Consider the following 14,760-nt stretch of genomic DNA (forward strand, 5'->3'; position numbering starts at 1 on the left):
ATAAACACCTATACGGAGTGTCCATGTCTAATACTTTTGGACTAGATACATACCTTTAGCACATACAGATACACAAAAGTGGTAGAAATTTAAAGGAGAAAAAAAATCCATAAGAAAATATAGATTCAAAAACATTTGGTAATCTTATGAGTTGTTGATGCTGCGTATGATTTAACTCAGTAGTAGGAAGCTGGCTACCTGTGATGAGTGAGATGTGAGAACTGGATGTCTGTATGTTGACTTACTTAAAGCTAACACACAAATACAGTATATACACACAGTACAACTCATCTACTTTGTTACGATCAACCTTCTGAGATCTCAGAATTCAGGAGACCGTCCCATGTTTCCTATTTTCTTTGGTTTTCCTTAGTCTGAGTTCGGAGTTTTAGCTAAACGCAGCATGAACGTCTTTATCGTTTCTGCACTGCCTCTTCCCTGATTCCAAGAATACAGAATAATATTGTGTGCAAATGGATTACGAATAAGCTAACTGTAAATAGAGCAACTTCTGACAACAAAACAAAACAAAAATCTCCCAGTGTTTACTTAAGGCTGATTTACCAGAATAAACACAACGTTAAAATAATTAGTATTGATTTGATCAGAAAGGTAAAGGAATGTTTTTGAATGATGAACTAAAAAGCAAAAAATGTGGATATTTTTAAGTAGAAAGCTTTTGTAGGATAGCTACTTATTTATAATCGACAGGTTTGGATGGAAATCTCACCGATCGACATGTACATGTCTAAAAATTGAGCACCTGGATGATATTTGGGAATGATCTGCTTTCCCGTCGATCCCGAAACTCCTGTGCTGCTGAGCCCTCAGGAACGGTTTTTAAATAGAAACCACTAGCATTTCACTGAACATTGTCATTAACCACAACACTGCCAGTTTTCGATCCTTCAAACCTCTGAGATGCTATGGCGGCCTGTTGGGACATACTCCTCTTGACGATGTCTCCTTTTCTCCACAGTGTGATTTCCTTCACAAAGGAAAGTAATAGATTATACTTTTTTCTTTGCACTGCTATACAATCTGTAGGATTTCCGTGCTGCATGAAGGATACCGCACCTGCTGTTTGAAGTAGCGTCTCTCCTCCTCGTCTATAAGGACCAGGTTCAGATAATATCGGACAGAGTACTTCTTATTTATGTCTTTCATGGTGGGAGTCAGCTCGTAGCCGGCAAGAAATAACCGGATGGGTATCGATTCGCCTAATGGAAACAGGTAAACGATGCGAAAGAGGGGTAGAAGTTATTTAAACGTGTGTGTGTGTGTGTCAGTCTGGGAAAGACATGCTTTTTATATTACGGTTATACTGTATGATTTTAGTTTGTATGTCTGAGGTTCTCATTAGCGTGATATCTAAAAATAATTAAAGTGGTTGAATGTTAATAGGATGTATCTGGATTTTCAGGATAACCAGCACAGACAAGTTAAAAACAGCTGAAAAGGTCATTTTTTAGTAGCTTCCTTTATGTTTGTCATAACTACTGAATTTGCATGCTTGACTACTACACTGCTTATTGCACAACAAACATTTACATAGTGTTACTCCAGTCCTACACACGCACTGCCACTTTATGACTTTAATAATGACCACTGTACATCTTTGTTCTTAAACTGCAATCGTGTAATATATAGAATACAGTTAATCTGTAGAGAAATCTTAATCTCAGTCTGTAAAGAACTTGGAGAGTTATGTATCTGTACATTTATTCTTTATTTCTCATGGTATTATTATGTTAAATGTGCACAGGTCTTGAACTGTTAAGTCTTAGTCCTTAATATCGCTCTGTTGTTAAGTCTTAATCCTGAACGTTTCTCTTATGTTAAATCTTAGTCCTGGATGTTGGTGCTTTTTTAAGTCTTTTGCAAGCTTCTCCAAATATAAGGATTTTGCATTCAATTTCTGCAATCAAAAATCCAGCAAATTCTAGAGGGACTGATTAATTATTATGAATTTTTTTTGATACACACAGAATTTAAAATGCTGGAACCGGTGGCTGACGTGTTCAAAAGAGAATCTTTCGGTTCAGAAAAATTAGCGGAACATTTTCAGAAGATGAACGACTTTCCCAGGCCACGTCTCGTAGCATGATTTTCTACAAGTAATACTGACTATATGGTTTGAATATATTTGCTTTACCTCTCACTGGTGCTCCATCCATAATCTCGTATTTGGCAATGGTTTCGTTTTCATGATAGACGCTGGGTCCCGTACCCGTTGTCTCTCGCTTTATTATATCAATCTCCATGTGCTTTATTTTTATCCTCACAAGAAGGAAGTAGATCTTCCCCACAATCACATCTTTCAAGTGATATCTATATGCAACAAACAAAAGTGATCATCAGCTAGAACCTGCTGGAAGTACATTACAAGTCTAATATAGTGTAATATGAAATAATTCATTGTGGCACTTACTTGGATTTGTTGTACTCAAACTCAATATGCAGACAGTCTTCAATGCCAACCTCCATCTTGATAGATGAGTTTAACTCGGGGTATGTGCACAGCGTGTGCACTACGATATCCATTTCCTTGGTGATGTTGGTCATTCTGCGGCTTATCGTCGCACGAAGTATGTACCTACAGGTGACAGAGACAAGTGTGTATGCAACACAAACTGTAATGCTGGAATAAAACCAAATCCTCATGGAGGAAGATCAGACATAAAAGTATCCTAATATAATAAATCTCACTTTACAGTGAATTTTTAAAATAGTGAAAAATAAATCACACAATGTGGGCTAATTTAACAGGCATTTGTGAGATGTCTTGTCCACCAGACTGCTGTCAGCCATTTGAAAAGAATTTTCTTATCCAGCGTCAGTGCCTGGTAGCTCTGCCCCTCTTCACCTATGTAATCAAAGCTGTGAGTGCTGAGTGCATGAAACATCCAACGGTCTACGCATCGTTTTTTCGGTTGAATAAGTGCATCATCCAGATCCAGATGCTTGAAGTGCTCATCCACTCGTTGGAATACTCAGTGAACACACTACTCGGTATGACGTGCAATAGTGCATAAATATGCACTGCACCTTAAAGCTGGAGCAGGGATTAGTGGTGCTTTCTATATGAACTACTGTACTGTGCCCAACAATCTCTAATCAACACTGCGCCCAATGACCAAATCACTGATCACTTATGTCCCTAATGACTAATCACTGATAAACACTGTTCCAATGACCAATCACTGATCAGCAATGTTTCAATTACCAATCACTAATGCCCCAATAACCAATCTCTGAAAAACACTGTTCCCAATGACCAAATCACTGATCACTAATGCCCCTAATAACCAATCACTGATCAACAATGTTCCCAATGACCAATCACTGATCAGCAATGTTTCAATTACCAATCACTAATGCCCCCAATATCTAAATCACTAAACAACACTGTTCCCAATAACAAATCAGTGACCGCTAATGCCACCAATGACCAATCACTGATCACCACTGGTTCCAATAACCAATCACTAATGTCCCTAATAACCAATCACTAATGTCCCTAATGACTAATGTTCCCAATAACCAATCACCAATGTCCTGAGCCAATCACTAATGTCCCCAATGACCAATCAGTGATCATCACTGTTCCCAATAACCAATCACTAATCACTAATGTCCCCAATGACCAACTACTGTGGCAACATTTATCAGTGGGTGGAGCAACTTTATGGCAGGTAATGTTGCATTCACACATACAGTTACACACAGCGGCAAAGCCACTATAGACAGTTAGTGTTTCGGTGAGAATGATGTGAGCGACAGAGTCTACTGGTGACCAGATGTAGGCATGTCCAGTGACGCAACAAAGTTAAAAACAGTTGGCTCGGTGCAGCGACAACCAACGGGAGTAAAGACAGTAGAGAGCACATGGTCCTGCCAAAGATTACACACTGCTTTTTCTTCATCTCTCCTGATATGATGCAGATTACCACTGTTGAATATTATATACAGACCAAATATCCCTCCAGAATGTTTACCTTTAGCAGCAACAAAACTGATATGGAATGCAACCACATTGTCAACCACAGATAAACATTATTACTGTGTGTGTGTGTGTGAGAGAGAGAGAGTGAGTATGTGTGTATCTGTCACTCACCTTCATGTTCTGGCCTGTGTGTGTGTGTGTGTCACTCACCTTAGCTTCACGTTCTGGCCTGTGTATGTGTATGGCTATGTGTGTGTGTGTGTCACTCACCTTAGCTTCACATTCTGGCCTGTGTATGTGTGTGTGTCACTCACCTTAGCTTCACGTTCTGGCCTGTGTATGTGTATGGCTATGTGTGTGTGTGTGTGTGTGTGTGTGTGTGTGTGTGTGTGTGTGTGTGTGTCACTCACCTTAGCTTCACATTCTGGCCTGTGTATGACTCATATGGTTTCTCCACATGAGAAAACTCGAAGTCGAAAGACTGGGAGTTGGAAAGTTCTCCTGGTCGCGCGAGATCCTTAACCAGGGAAACAAAGTCATGGTGGTTCCCTCTGTCATAATACAACTCTAAACACACACACACACACACACACACACACACACACACACTCAGAATACTGATCCAGGATAAATGTGTGGAATGAATGTATGGAGATCTCTCACCGATCTGTCCGAGGAACTCGATCTTGATGCCATAATGCTCAAGTTTCCTCCCTGGGTTTTTCAGTGTGATGTTGACTTTACCGCTCACCGTTTCACCGTCAAGGAAAAGGAAATATTTCTCCTTTTTGCCATCTTCACTCTTGTGCTCAGCTTTTTTCCTCGTCTCAGCGTCGCTTAACACTATGTCGATGTCTGCGCTTTGGCCAAAGCCGAAAAAGCTCATAGCTCTCTCTGTGTGTGTGTGTGTGTGTGTGTGTGTGTGTGTGTGTGTGTGTGTGTGTGTGTGTGGTTGGTTGCGAAACACTTGTAGCACGGGATATGAAACTAGCTGGAAGTAAAGAAAACAAGTTCCGTTAAACTAATAACCACATAAACACGTTTAAAGTATAAAAAAAGACACATTAACTTGAGGTGTGTTTATAATGTACCTCACAAGGTAGTTATAGCGCGTGCTACCAAAACTACACGTAGTTAGCAAGTTAGCAAGGGGACAATGTAAAGATTTTATTAAAGTCCACATCCTGAGATAAAATTATTTTTAAAATGTTAATACCTGAAAGTCAAACGCTTATAAATGATTCTTAGACGTCGGTTGTTTTAAAGAAGACGTGCTTTAACAGCTGCTAATATCAAAGGCTGTATCCCAAATGACTTCCTAAGGGGTAAATTCTGCACTAGATAATGTTACAGAAGATGTTATGTCGTTTACTATGTAGTGCACTTCTATAAGGGGTAAAGACCGGTTTGTGATTCGACCATTTTATTAGACACTTTCGGGAAAGACCGTTGGGACTGAAAAAAATTCAGAATAAAAGTCTAACGGATGTTTCAAAATAAAGCTCCCCGGATGTTTATTTACATATTTATTATTAATATATTTATTATTTATATTTAGTGTATATATATAATATATAATTATATATTATAATATAATTATATAATAGAATATAATTATTATATATAATATTTATTCGTTTAAATATTAATCTGTGAGTTCGAGGTGGGAAGACACTTTAGATGGGATGCTGTACCATCGCATGGCAACACACACAGACACACACAGACACACACACACACACACACACACACACACTAGAATACTAGATGAACACAGTATTATAGCAGCAGGTCCCTGAGATAATGTAAAGTATTGTGCAAAACAGCCGAAGACTGAAATGTGAGACAGCATGTGCAAAGAGCAAAAAGTGTGCAAAACAGCATGTAAACAGTTTGATGGATGTATATTGGAAGTGTGTATTTGATGTAGGTCTGTGCAGTCCATACAGTTTATGTGCACATGTGTGTTCTGTGCAGTTATTAAGGAGTCTGTTGGCTTGTGGAAAGAAACTGTTACACAGTCTGGTGGTGATGGCCCGAATGCTTCGGTACCTTTTTTTTTCTGGCAGAATTGCCAGAATCTCCAAATCAGCAGGTCTTTTGGGATGTTCCCACGATGGGAATGGTTCAGGAATGACCTGTGTGTAATACAGAAGTGTACATTTTCCTCCAGGCACACACACATATTTCTCCAGGTACCATGCCGTGTCAACCTACAAACATGAAGCAGCACCTTGTGCCAAACCTTTATTGATTTCACATACAGCTGGCTTTAACTACTAATATGTTGTGCTAACGTGATTACTATCTGTTATTCTGACTTGAGATTTCATTCCTTACACCACAGGCTGCAGTTATAACAAGGTATGATTTTTTTTCTGCGTTATCTTACCTGAAGTGCTTTCTGGATCCCGATCATTTAAATGTCAGACGCACTGACACTGAAAATGTTGCTAATCTATTAAAGTGTTTCTTTCATTTTGGGAATTTGAAGTAATCAAACTAGCAAATAAACTATGAGGAAAATGTACAGTATGATAATATTATTATATTATTTATGTGATGACTAGGTGCTTAAAGATGTTCAACCGTTATATTTCTGATTAGCATTATATTAGCGTTATTTCCCAAAATTCAATTCAGATGTATTTGTATAGTGTTTTTAACAATGAACTTTGTCTGAAAGCAGCTTTACAGAACAGAATAAACATTTGTTTTATATTATACAAAGATTAATATAATACAAAAATTCAAGATTAATATTAGACTTATATTTAAATGTGTTTGTATTTATCCCCAATGTGCAACCCTGCATCGCTGACAATCATGGCTGACCCTACACTTTGACCCCAACTTACAAAGCAGGGATAAGTGTTCTACTGTGAGAGTCTCAAACATGATCTGTATTTATATCTATATATATTTACTCAGTTATAATAAATACTGTTCATCAGTTATTATATAGTTCATAACTGAAGTTTTAATGATGTTCAGTAAATTCTTATTATATTTATTGAGGTGGAATTTTAGAGCTGATTATTTTACAGCACTTTTACTGCTCCTGCTGCTGCTGCTGTGTGAGGCATTTACACTAACATTTATTTAGTGTGATTAAAAACTCACACCATTTGTGCAACATTTGGAAGGTATAATTTTATTTAGTCTTATTAGCGTTCATGTCCACGGCCAGAACCACTTCGTATCTCCGTTATAACTCTGCCACGTGCTTCTGTTCCAGCCGCGTCTCATCTTCTTCTCTGCTAGTTCCATTTTTTGTTTCATACAGAGAAATATTCAGCAGGTCCGTTCCCACAACCTTCCCATTCATCTCCCTGATAGCTGTTTTGGCTTCTGCTTCAGAGAAATATGTTATATATCCATATCCTTTAGCCTTTATAAGAGAGAGAGAAAGCATTACAATGAGCATTACACACAGACTAAAATATATATAAAACAGAACAGCTATGGAATATGCAGTATGGAGTCCAAAGCCCTAATGAACAGTTTAACTACCTGCAGAACAGAGGGCAAAGTCCAGATAACATCCAGTGTGTTAAATAAACCAATCAAAAAGTTCAAAATATGACAAAAAATGAAACAGAAAAATAATGGACACATAGGCATGTCCTATATGGACACAAAGGCATGTCTGCAATCTGGTCTGCGATCTGCAGACAGACTTTAACGCTGTACCTTTGTGTTTGTTATGCTGTAGGTGGGTTTGTGTTCGGGTGGAGACACAGGTTCAGTGGGAGATGCAGGTGTGGGTGGAGACACAGGTTTGAGCAGAGATGCAGGTTCGGGTGGAGACACATGTTGGGGTGCAGAAACGTTCTCGGGTGGAAACACGCTCTCGGGTGGATACATGGCCGTTCCTCCCAGAAGCCCGTTGACCATAATGTCTCGGCCACCATCATTGGGGTCCTGATTTGTAATCTGTAGAAAATACAATTTGGAGTTAAATTGTGAATCTCCTAGAGATAACTTAGGTGTTAAATGTCTGGAGTTAAAATGTAAAAACATCATTATAAAAACCTTAAGTATTTTTACTGTAGTGCTTTTTAATTTCTTACCAGTGTGTGCATCCTTTCAGGCAGAATTGTCTGGTGGTTGTGAGGAGGCTGTGGTGATGGGAGGAAGCAGTCTTCTTCAACAGTCTCTACCTTTAGGGGTTTGGGGTAGAATTCGGGGGGCAGGAACTGGGAGTACTCGGGGTAGTACATAGGGTTGTACTCGGGGTAGAGGTTGTCAGGGACATCTTCGAAGTCAGGTGTATTAGTCGCAGGCACATAGTGCACAGTTTCATCCGGCTGGAACTGAAAGAAGAAACAGAGATGGCTTTTAGAGAAACTGATTGTTTTAGAAAAACAAAAAGAAATGAACAAGTTCATACTGAGGCTTAATGATGAAAATAATGGTATTTGTCTTATTATACTGTATCTTCCACTTCTGTGTTAAATCATCATGTCTAAGGCTTTAGTGCTTCTTAAGAAAAGAAGCTACTTGTCTTACAATTTATTATGAAATTAATATAAATGTAAGTAAATATTAAAATAAATAAACTTAATATTAAACTAGATAGCATGAATGCTTAAATAAAATGGATCCTGAAGATCAAGTTTTCTAGCTTCATGATAATCAGATCACATTAGAGGCACCTCCCCATGTCCATATAGGGACAAATAGTCATGTCTTCTCAGGTCTGCGATCTGCAGACAGACTTTAATGCTGTACCTTTGTGTTTGCAGTATCTGTCTGCACAGGCTCCAGTTGTGACATGGTCTCAAGTGGAGACACAGGTTCGGGTGGAGACACAGGTTCGGGTGGAGACACAGGTTCAATGGGAGATGCAGGTTCGGTTGGAGACACGGGTTCAGGGGGAGATGCAGGTTTGGGTGGAGACAAGGGTTCAGGGGGAGATGCAGGTACGGTTGGAGACACGGGTTCAATGGGAGATGCAGGTTTGGGTGGAGACATGGGTTCAGGGGGAGATGCAGGTTCGGTTGGAGACACGGGTTCAGTGGGAGATGCAGGTTTGGGTGGAGACATGGGTTCAGGGGGAGATGCAGGTTCGGTTGGAGACACAGGTTCAGTGAGAGATGCAGGTTTGGGTGGAGACATGGGTTCAGGGGGAGATGCAGGTTCAGTTGGAGACACAGGTTCAGTGGGAGATGCAGGTTTGGGTGGAGACACAGGTTTGAGCAGAGATGCAGATTCAGGTGGAGACGCAGGTGGTACAGACACGCTCTCGGGTGGATACATGGCCGTTCCTCCCAGAAGCCCGTTGACCATAATGTCTCGGCCACCATCATTGGGGTCCTGATTTGTAATCTGTAGAAAATACAATTTGGAGTTAAATTGTGAATCTCCTAGAGATAACTTAGGTGTTAAATGTCTGGAGTTAAAATGTAAAAACATCATTATAAAAACCTTAAGTATTTTAAATGTAGTGCTTTTTTGATTTCTTACCAGTGTGTGCATCCTTTCAGGCAGAATTGTCTGGTGGTTGTGAGGAAGCTGTGGTGATGGGAGGAAGCAGTCTTCTTCAACAGTCTCTACTGTTAGGGGTTGGGGGTAGAAGTCGGGTGGCAGGAACTGGTAGTACTCAGGGCTGTACTCGGGGTAGTTCACAGGGTAGTATTCAGGGTTGTACTCGGGGTAGTACTCAGGTTGGGACACAGGGTTGTACTCGGGGTAGTACACAGGGTTGTACTCGGGGTAGTACTCAGGTTGGGACACAGGGTTGTACTCGGTGTAGTACACAGGGTTGTACTCGGGGTAGTACACGATTTGGTACCCAGGGGTGTACTCAGGGTAGACATTGACAGAGACATCTTCAAAGTCAGGTGTATAAATAGCAGGCACAAAGTGCACAGTTTCTTCCAGCTGGAACTGAAAGAAGAAACAGAGATGGCTTTTATAAAAACTGATTGTTTCAGAAAAACAAAAAGAAATGAACAAGTTCATACTGAGGCTTAATGATGACATTTCTCTTCAGAAACAGGCCTGAATTCATTACTTATTATACTTTGTCTTACATTTCTGTGTTAAATCATCATGTCTAAGGCTTTAGTGCTCCCTAAGACAATAAGCTACTTGTCTTACAATTTAATATAAAATAAATATAAATGTAAGTGAATATTAAAATAAACAAACTTAATATTTAAATAGACAGTATGAATGCTTAAATAAGATGGAACCTGATGATCAAATTTACTAATCAACAAAGTCATAATCAGGAAACTTACCATTTTCCAAACTTGGTGGTGTGATGTGCCTCGTTTAAAAAGTCAAATTTGTGAAAAATGAAGTGTGTTGTGTAAAAAGTTTGGGGTGTGTTGTGTAAAATGTTTGGTGTGTGTTGTGTAAAAAGTTTGTTGTGTTTTGAGTGAATAAAGTATGCTGTGTAAATTGTGAATGGTAAAAGTCTCTCCAAATAATCGCTCGCTCGATGAAGTTCGCTCACTGTGTTTGAAATCGAATGTCAACAATTTAAATGTAAACGGTGATGAGCTGTTATTGTGTTCCGGAACTTTTATGACCCTGTAGAATGTCACATGACTCAGCCAACAGCATCCATCAGTGTTATACACTACACTACTAACATATGTAATCATATGTTTATGTCCAAAACCACAACACAACATGACAATAATTCTTTTGTATTTAAAATGTCCTGACTAGTATTTTAAGACATGAGCGGCTCAGCCCCAAGAGGCCTCGCTCTAATTTTTTTTGTGCTAAAATATATTCACACTGGTATCTTCATGCTTTAATCACAGTCTATATATCTGTGTAAATCTCAGGATTATCTGATTTCTAAGCACAACAATGTGAATCTATCAAATGAAGTGAAGTTATTAGGTTTCTTTCCTCTTCATGCTGCTTTTTGATTTCTTTGTCATATTGACATTACTACAGTCAGCTATCAGGACAGGAAAGATCCGCTCAGCCACCACTTTCACTCCAACCCTTTCACAACAAACACTATTTTATTTTACTTTTTAATCTATTCTACTTTATTTTATTTCCTTGTATTTCATATTTCTACATTTTTGACCCTATTCTATAGGATTATAGGATTAGGATCTTATATAAAACAGACACTAGTAAATAGCAGCTCACTGCATGTGGTACCCTGTATGATTGTGTATGTGATCAATAGAAATGATTAAATTTCATTATGAAAATTAATATATACCATTTATATATATACGCTTTTAAAAACTGATGTCTGGCACAGTCAATTACAAGGACATTAATCAATTTATATCCTTTAATAAGCAGTAACACGCAGTAACACGTGAATTCACCACTGTTTACATGATCAGAGTTTACACCCCACCCCCCAGCGCTAATGCTAAAGAGGCTCTATGTGAACTCTATGGGGCTATTAGCGATCTGTAGAATGTTCACTCTGATGGACTGTTTATCATCGCCGGAGATTTCAATCATGCAAATCTCAAGTCAGTTCTGCCTAAATGCCTTCAGTATGTGGACTTTCTAACGAGAGGTGAAAACACGCTGGATCTTGTTTACGCAAACATTCCGAGCGCGTATAGTGCGGAGCCCCGTCCCATGTCGTACGGAGCCCCGCCCATTGTCGTGCGGATCCCCGGTCCGATCGTACGGTCTCATACCCTGCACACTTCCACTGCCCACAGTCTCTTCCTCCTTTAGGCTGTCTTCTTCAGGTGCAATATTCACCTGAGATTGTACACACACACACACACACACACACACACACACACTACTTAACACATAACATACAGCCATAGTGATTTAAATATTATTTTAAATATATACATATACTATATTTTACTATTATTATAGAGTAATAAAGAGCTTCATGTGGATTTAGGCTGGATGTTTGTAAGAGAGAAAACGACGATGGATGCCTTTTGTGTTTTCTCTTTTGTTTGAGCTTCTTCAAATCTCAGCAGCTTCATTATCTGAATCAGGTCTCTGGCATCTCGGCCACGTGACCTCATCACGCAAGATCTTCTCCCTTTTTATATGCTCTAAATTACTCTTAGGCCAGTAATGTTTAAGGAACTAGGTTTAAAGTTGGGGTGCACGATGTTTGAAAGCCAATGTTGACATTTGAAATCACCAAAACAAACACGCCCCTAACCCAAATGGGTGTCACCCCTGTTTTGATAGCTCTGCCCCACACATACACCAGACATAAGTATAACCCAAGTATAACCCAGGCAACTATTATGGCAGAACCTGCTGGGGCAGCTGGCCGAGGGTATATTTTTATCAATAAATGAACACAATGAGTAATACTATGGTAATACAAATGTGTTTTTGTAGTACTGTGTGTTGTACCGTGAAAGGTTTAGCTCCGTTTCATGCGGAAGACGTTCAGTTCTCTCCAGTGCTGGAAAGCTGATCCTATATTAACACGGGTCCTGCTTCTTTCCTTATCGTAAGCCTTTTTTCGCTTTTCGTTTTTATCCGCCATGTCAATGTTTCAATCGCTTTCTGCTAATGTCAGACATGCGCACTGAACTTTCTCTCCGCCGCATATTGACAAGACCCGCCTTTTTCTGCTCATTGGCTACACGTTTGTTTTGTTTGTCAGCCCGAATCAGTTTTCTGAAGCATTTCTCAAACATCTTGCACCCCACCTTTAAGGCTCCATAAACACACAGGGTCACTTTAGTGTGTGTAGCCGGTCTGCCTCCTGTCATGTTTTTTGGGATGTATAAAGAAGGCAGAGAACTTGGAGGAAACCCATACGAACATTGTGGAGAACGTGCACAGGAACTCAGCAAGTTCAAAAACTAAGCAGATCTCAGGAGTGTCAGATTGGTGACAGGTGATGCAGCAGACATGTCCTTTGTTAAACATATAAAACTTTCTGTTTTTTTAAACTTACTGCACACCGATAAATAAAATCTCTTGTGTGTTCCGACTCTCACGTGTTCTACTGTGAGAGTCTCTGATCACTTTACTGTTACAAACATGATCTGTATTTATATCTATATATTTACTCAGTTATAATAAATACTGTTCATCAGTTATTACACAATTCATAACTGAGGTTTTAATTATGTTCAGTTATTAAATCCTAATTCTATTTTATTGAGGTGGAATTTTAGAGCTGATTATTTTACAGCACTTTTACTGCTGCTGCTGCTGTGTGAGGCATTTACACTAACATTTATTTAGTGTCATTAAAAACTCACACCATTTGTGCAACAAAGGTGTAATTTTATTCAGTCTTATTAGCGTTCATGTCCACGGCCAGAACCACTTCGTATCTCCGTTATAACTCTGCCACGTGCTTCTGTTCCAGCCGCGTCTCATCTTCTCCTCTGCTAGTTCCATTTTTTGTTTCATACAGAGAAATATTCAGCAGGTCCGTTCCCACAACCTTCCCATTCATCTCCCTGATAGCTGTTTTGGCTTCTGCTTCAGAGGAATATATTATATATCCATATCCTTTTGCCTTTATGAGCTGTACAAGGAGATAGAGAAAGCAAACAATGAGCATTACACACAGACTACAATATATATAAAACAGAACAGCTATGCTGTGTTAGTATCAGGGAACTGTGATTGAACCCCCTATAGTCCATATAAACTTCTTATATATATTTATGCTGATAAAAGTCATTTCAGACAGCAGCTATACAAAATACAGTGTACAGTGTATCCTAAAAGACAGAGTAAGGGGAAGTGAACACAGTGTATTGCGAAAGGAAGAAACTGAAAGGGATTAGTAGTTCACCTTAGGTGGAGACACAGGTTCGGGTGGAGACACAGGTTTGGGTGGAGACACGGGTTCGGGTGGAGACACGGGTTCGGGTGGAGACACGGGTTCGGGTGGAGACACAGGTTCAGTGGGAGATGCAGGTTTGGGTGGAGACACAGGTTTGAGCAGAAATGCAGGTTCGGGTGGAGACACATGTTGGGGTATAGACACGCTCTTGGGTGGAAACACGCTCTCGGGTGGATACATGGCCGTTCCTCCCAGAAGCCTGTTGACCATAATGTCTCGGCCACCATCATTGGGGTCCTGATTTGTAATCTGTAGAAAATACAATTTGGAGTTAAATTGTGAATCTCCTAGAGATAACTTAGGTGTTAAATGTCTGGAGTTAAAATGTAAAAACATCATTATAAAAACCTTAAGTATTTTAAATGTAGTGCTTTTTAATTTCTTACCAGTGTGTGCATCCTTTCAGGCAGAATTGTCTGGTGGTTGTGAGGAAGCTGTGGTGATGGGAGGAAGCAGTCTTCTTCAACAGTCTCTACCTTTAGGGGTTTGGGGTAGAATTCGGGGGGCAAGAACTGGGAGTACTCGGGGTAGTACATAGGGTTGTACTCGGGGTAGAGGTTGTCAGGGACATCTTCGAAGTCAGGTGTATTAGTCGCAGGCACATAGTGCACAGTTTCATCCGGCTGGAACTGAAAGAAGAAACAGAGATGGCTTTTAGAGAAACTGATTGTTTTAGAAAAACAAAAAGAAATGAACAAGTTCATACTGAGGCTTAATGATGAAAATAATGGTATTTGTCTTATTATACTGTATCTTCCACTTCTGTGTTAAATCATCATGTCTAAGGCTTTAGTGCTTCTTAAGAAAAGAAGCTACTTGTCTTACAATTTATTATGAAATTAATATAAATGTAAGTAAATATTAAAATAAATAAACTTAATATTAAACTAGATAGCATGAATGCTTAAATAAAATGGATCCTGAAGATCAAGTTTTCTAGCTTCATGATAATCAGATCACATTAGAGGCACCTCCCCATGTCCATATAGGGACAAATAGTCATGTCTTCTCAGGTCTGCGA

At 39.4% G+C, this 14,760-nt stretch overlaps 1 protein-coding gene across 1 annotated transcript; it reads right to left on the reverse strand.

Moving 5' to 3' along the window:
• Positions 1–837: 837 nt before the first annotated feature.
• vps26b (VPS26, retromer complex component B) lies at positions 838–5,256 on the reverse strand. Its single transcript, XM_060887574.1, has 7 exons — positions 5,163–5,256; positions 4,610–4,937; positions 4,357–4,513; positions 2,432–2,596; positions 2,156–2,331; positions 1,078–1,220; positions 838–988 (listed from the first exon to the last, which is right to left on the reverse strand). Exons 2-7 carry the CDS (start codon positions 4,830–4,832, stop codon positions 863–865), a joined length of 990 nt encoding a protein of 329 aa, XP_060743557.1. The 5' UTR covers positions 4,833–4,937; positions 5,163–5,256; the 3' UTR covers positions 838–862.
• Positions 5,257–14,760: the final 9,504 nt, after the last annotated feature.

This window comes from Tachysurus vachellii, chromosome 15 (genome assembly GCF_030014155.1).
Source record: "Tachysurus vachellii isolate PV-2020 chromosome 15, HZAU_Pvac_v1, whole genome shotgun sequence".
Classification (NCBI taxonomy): Eukaryota; Metazoa; Chordata; class Actinopteri; order Siluriformes; family Bagridae; genus Tachysurus; species Tachysurus vachellii.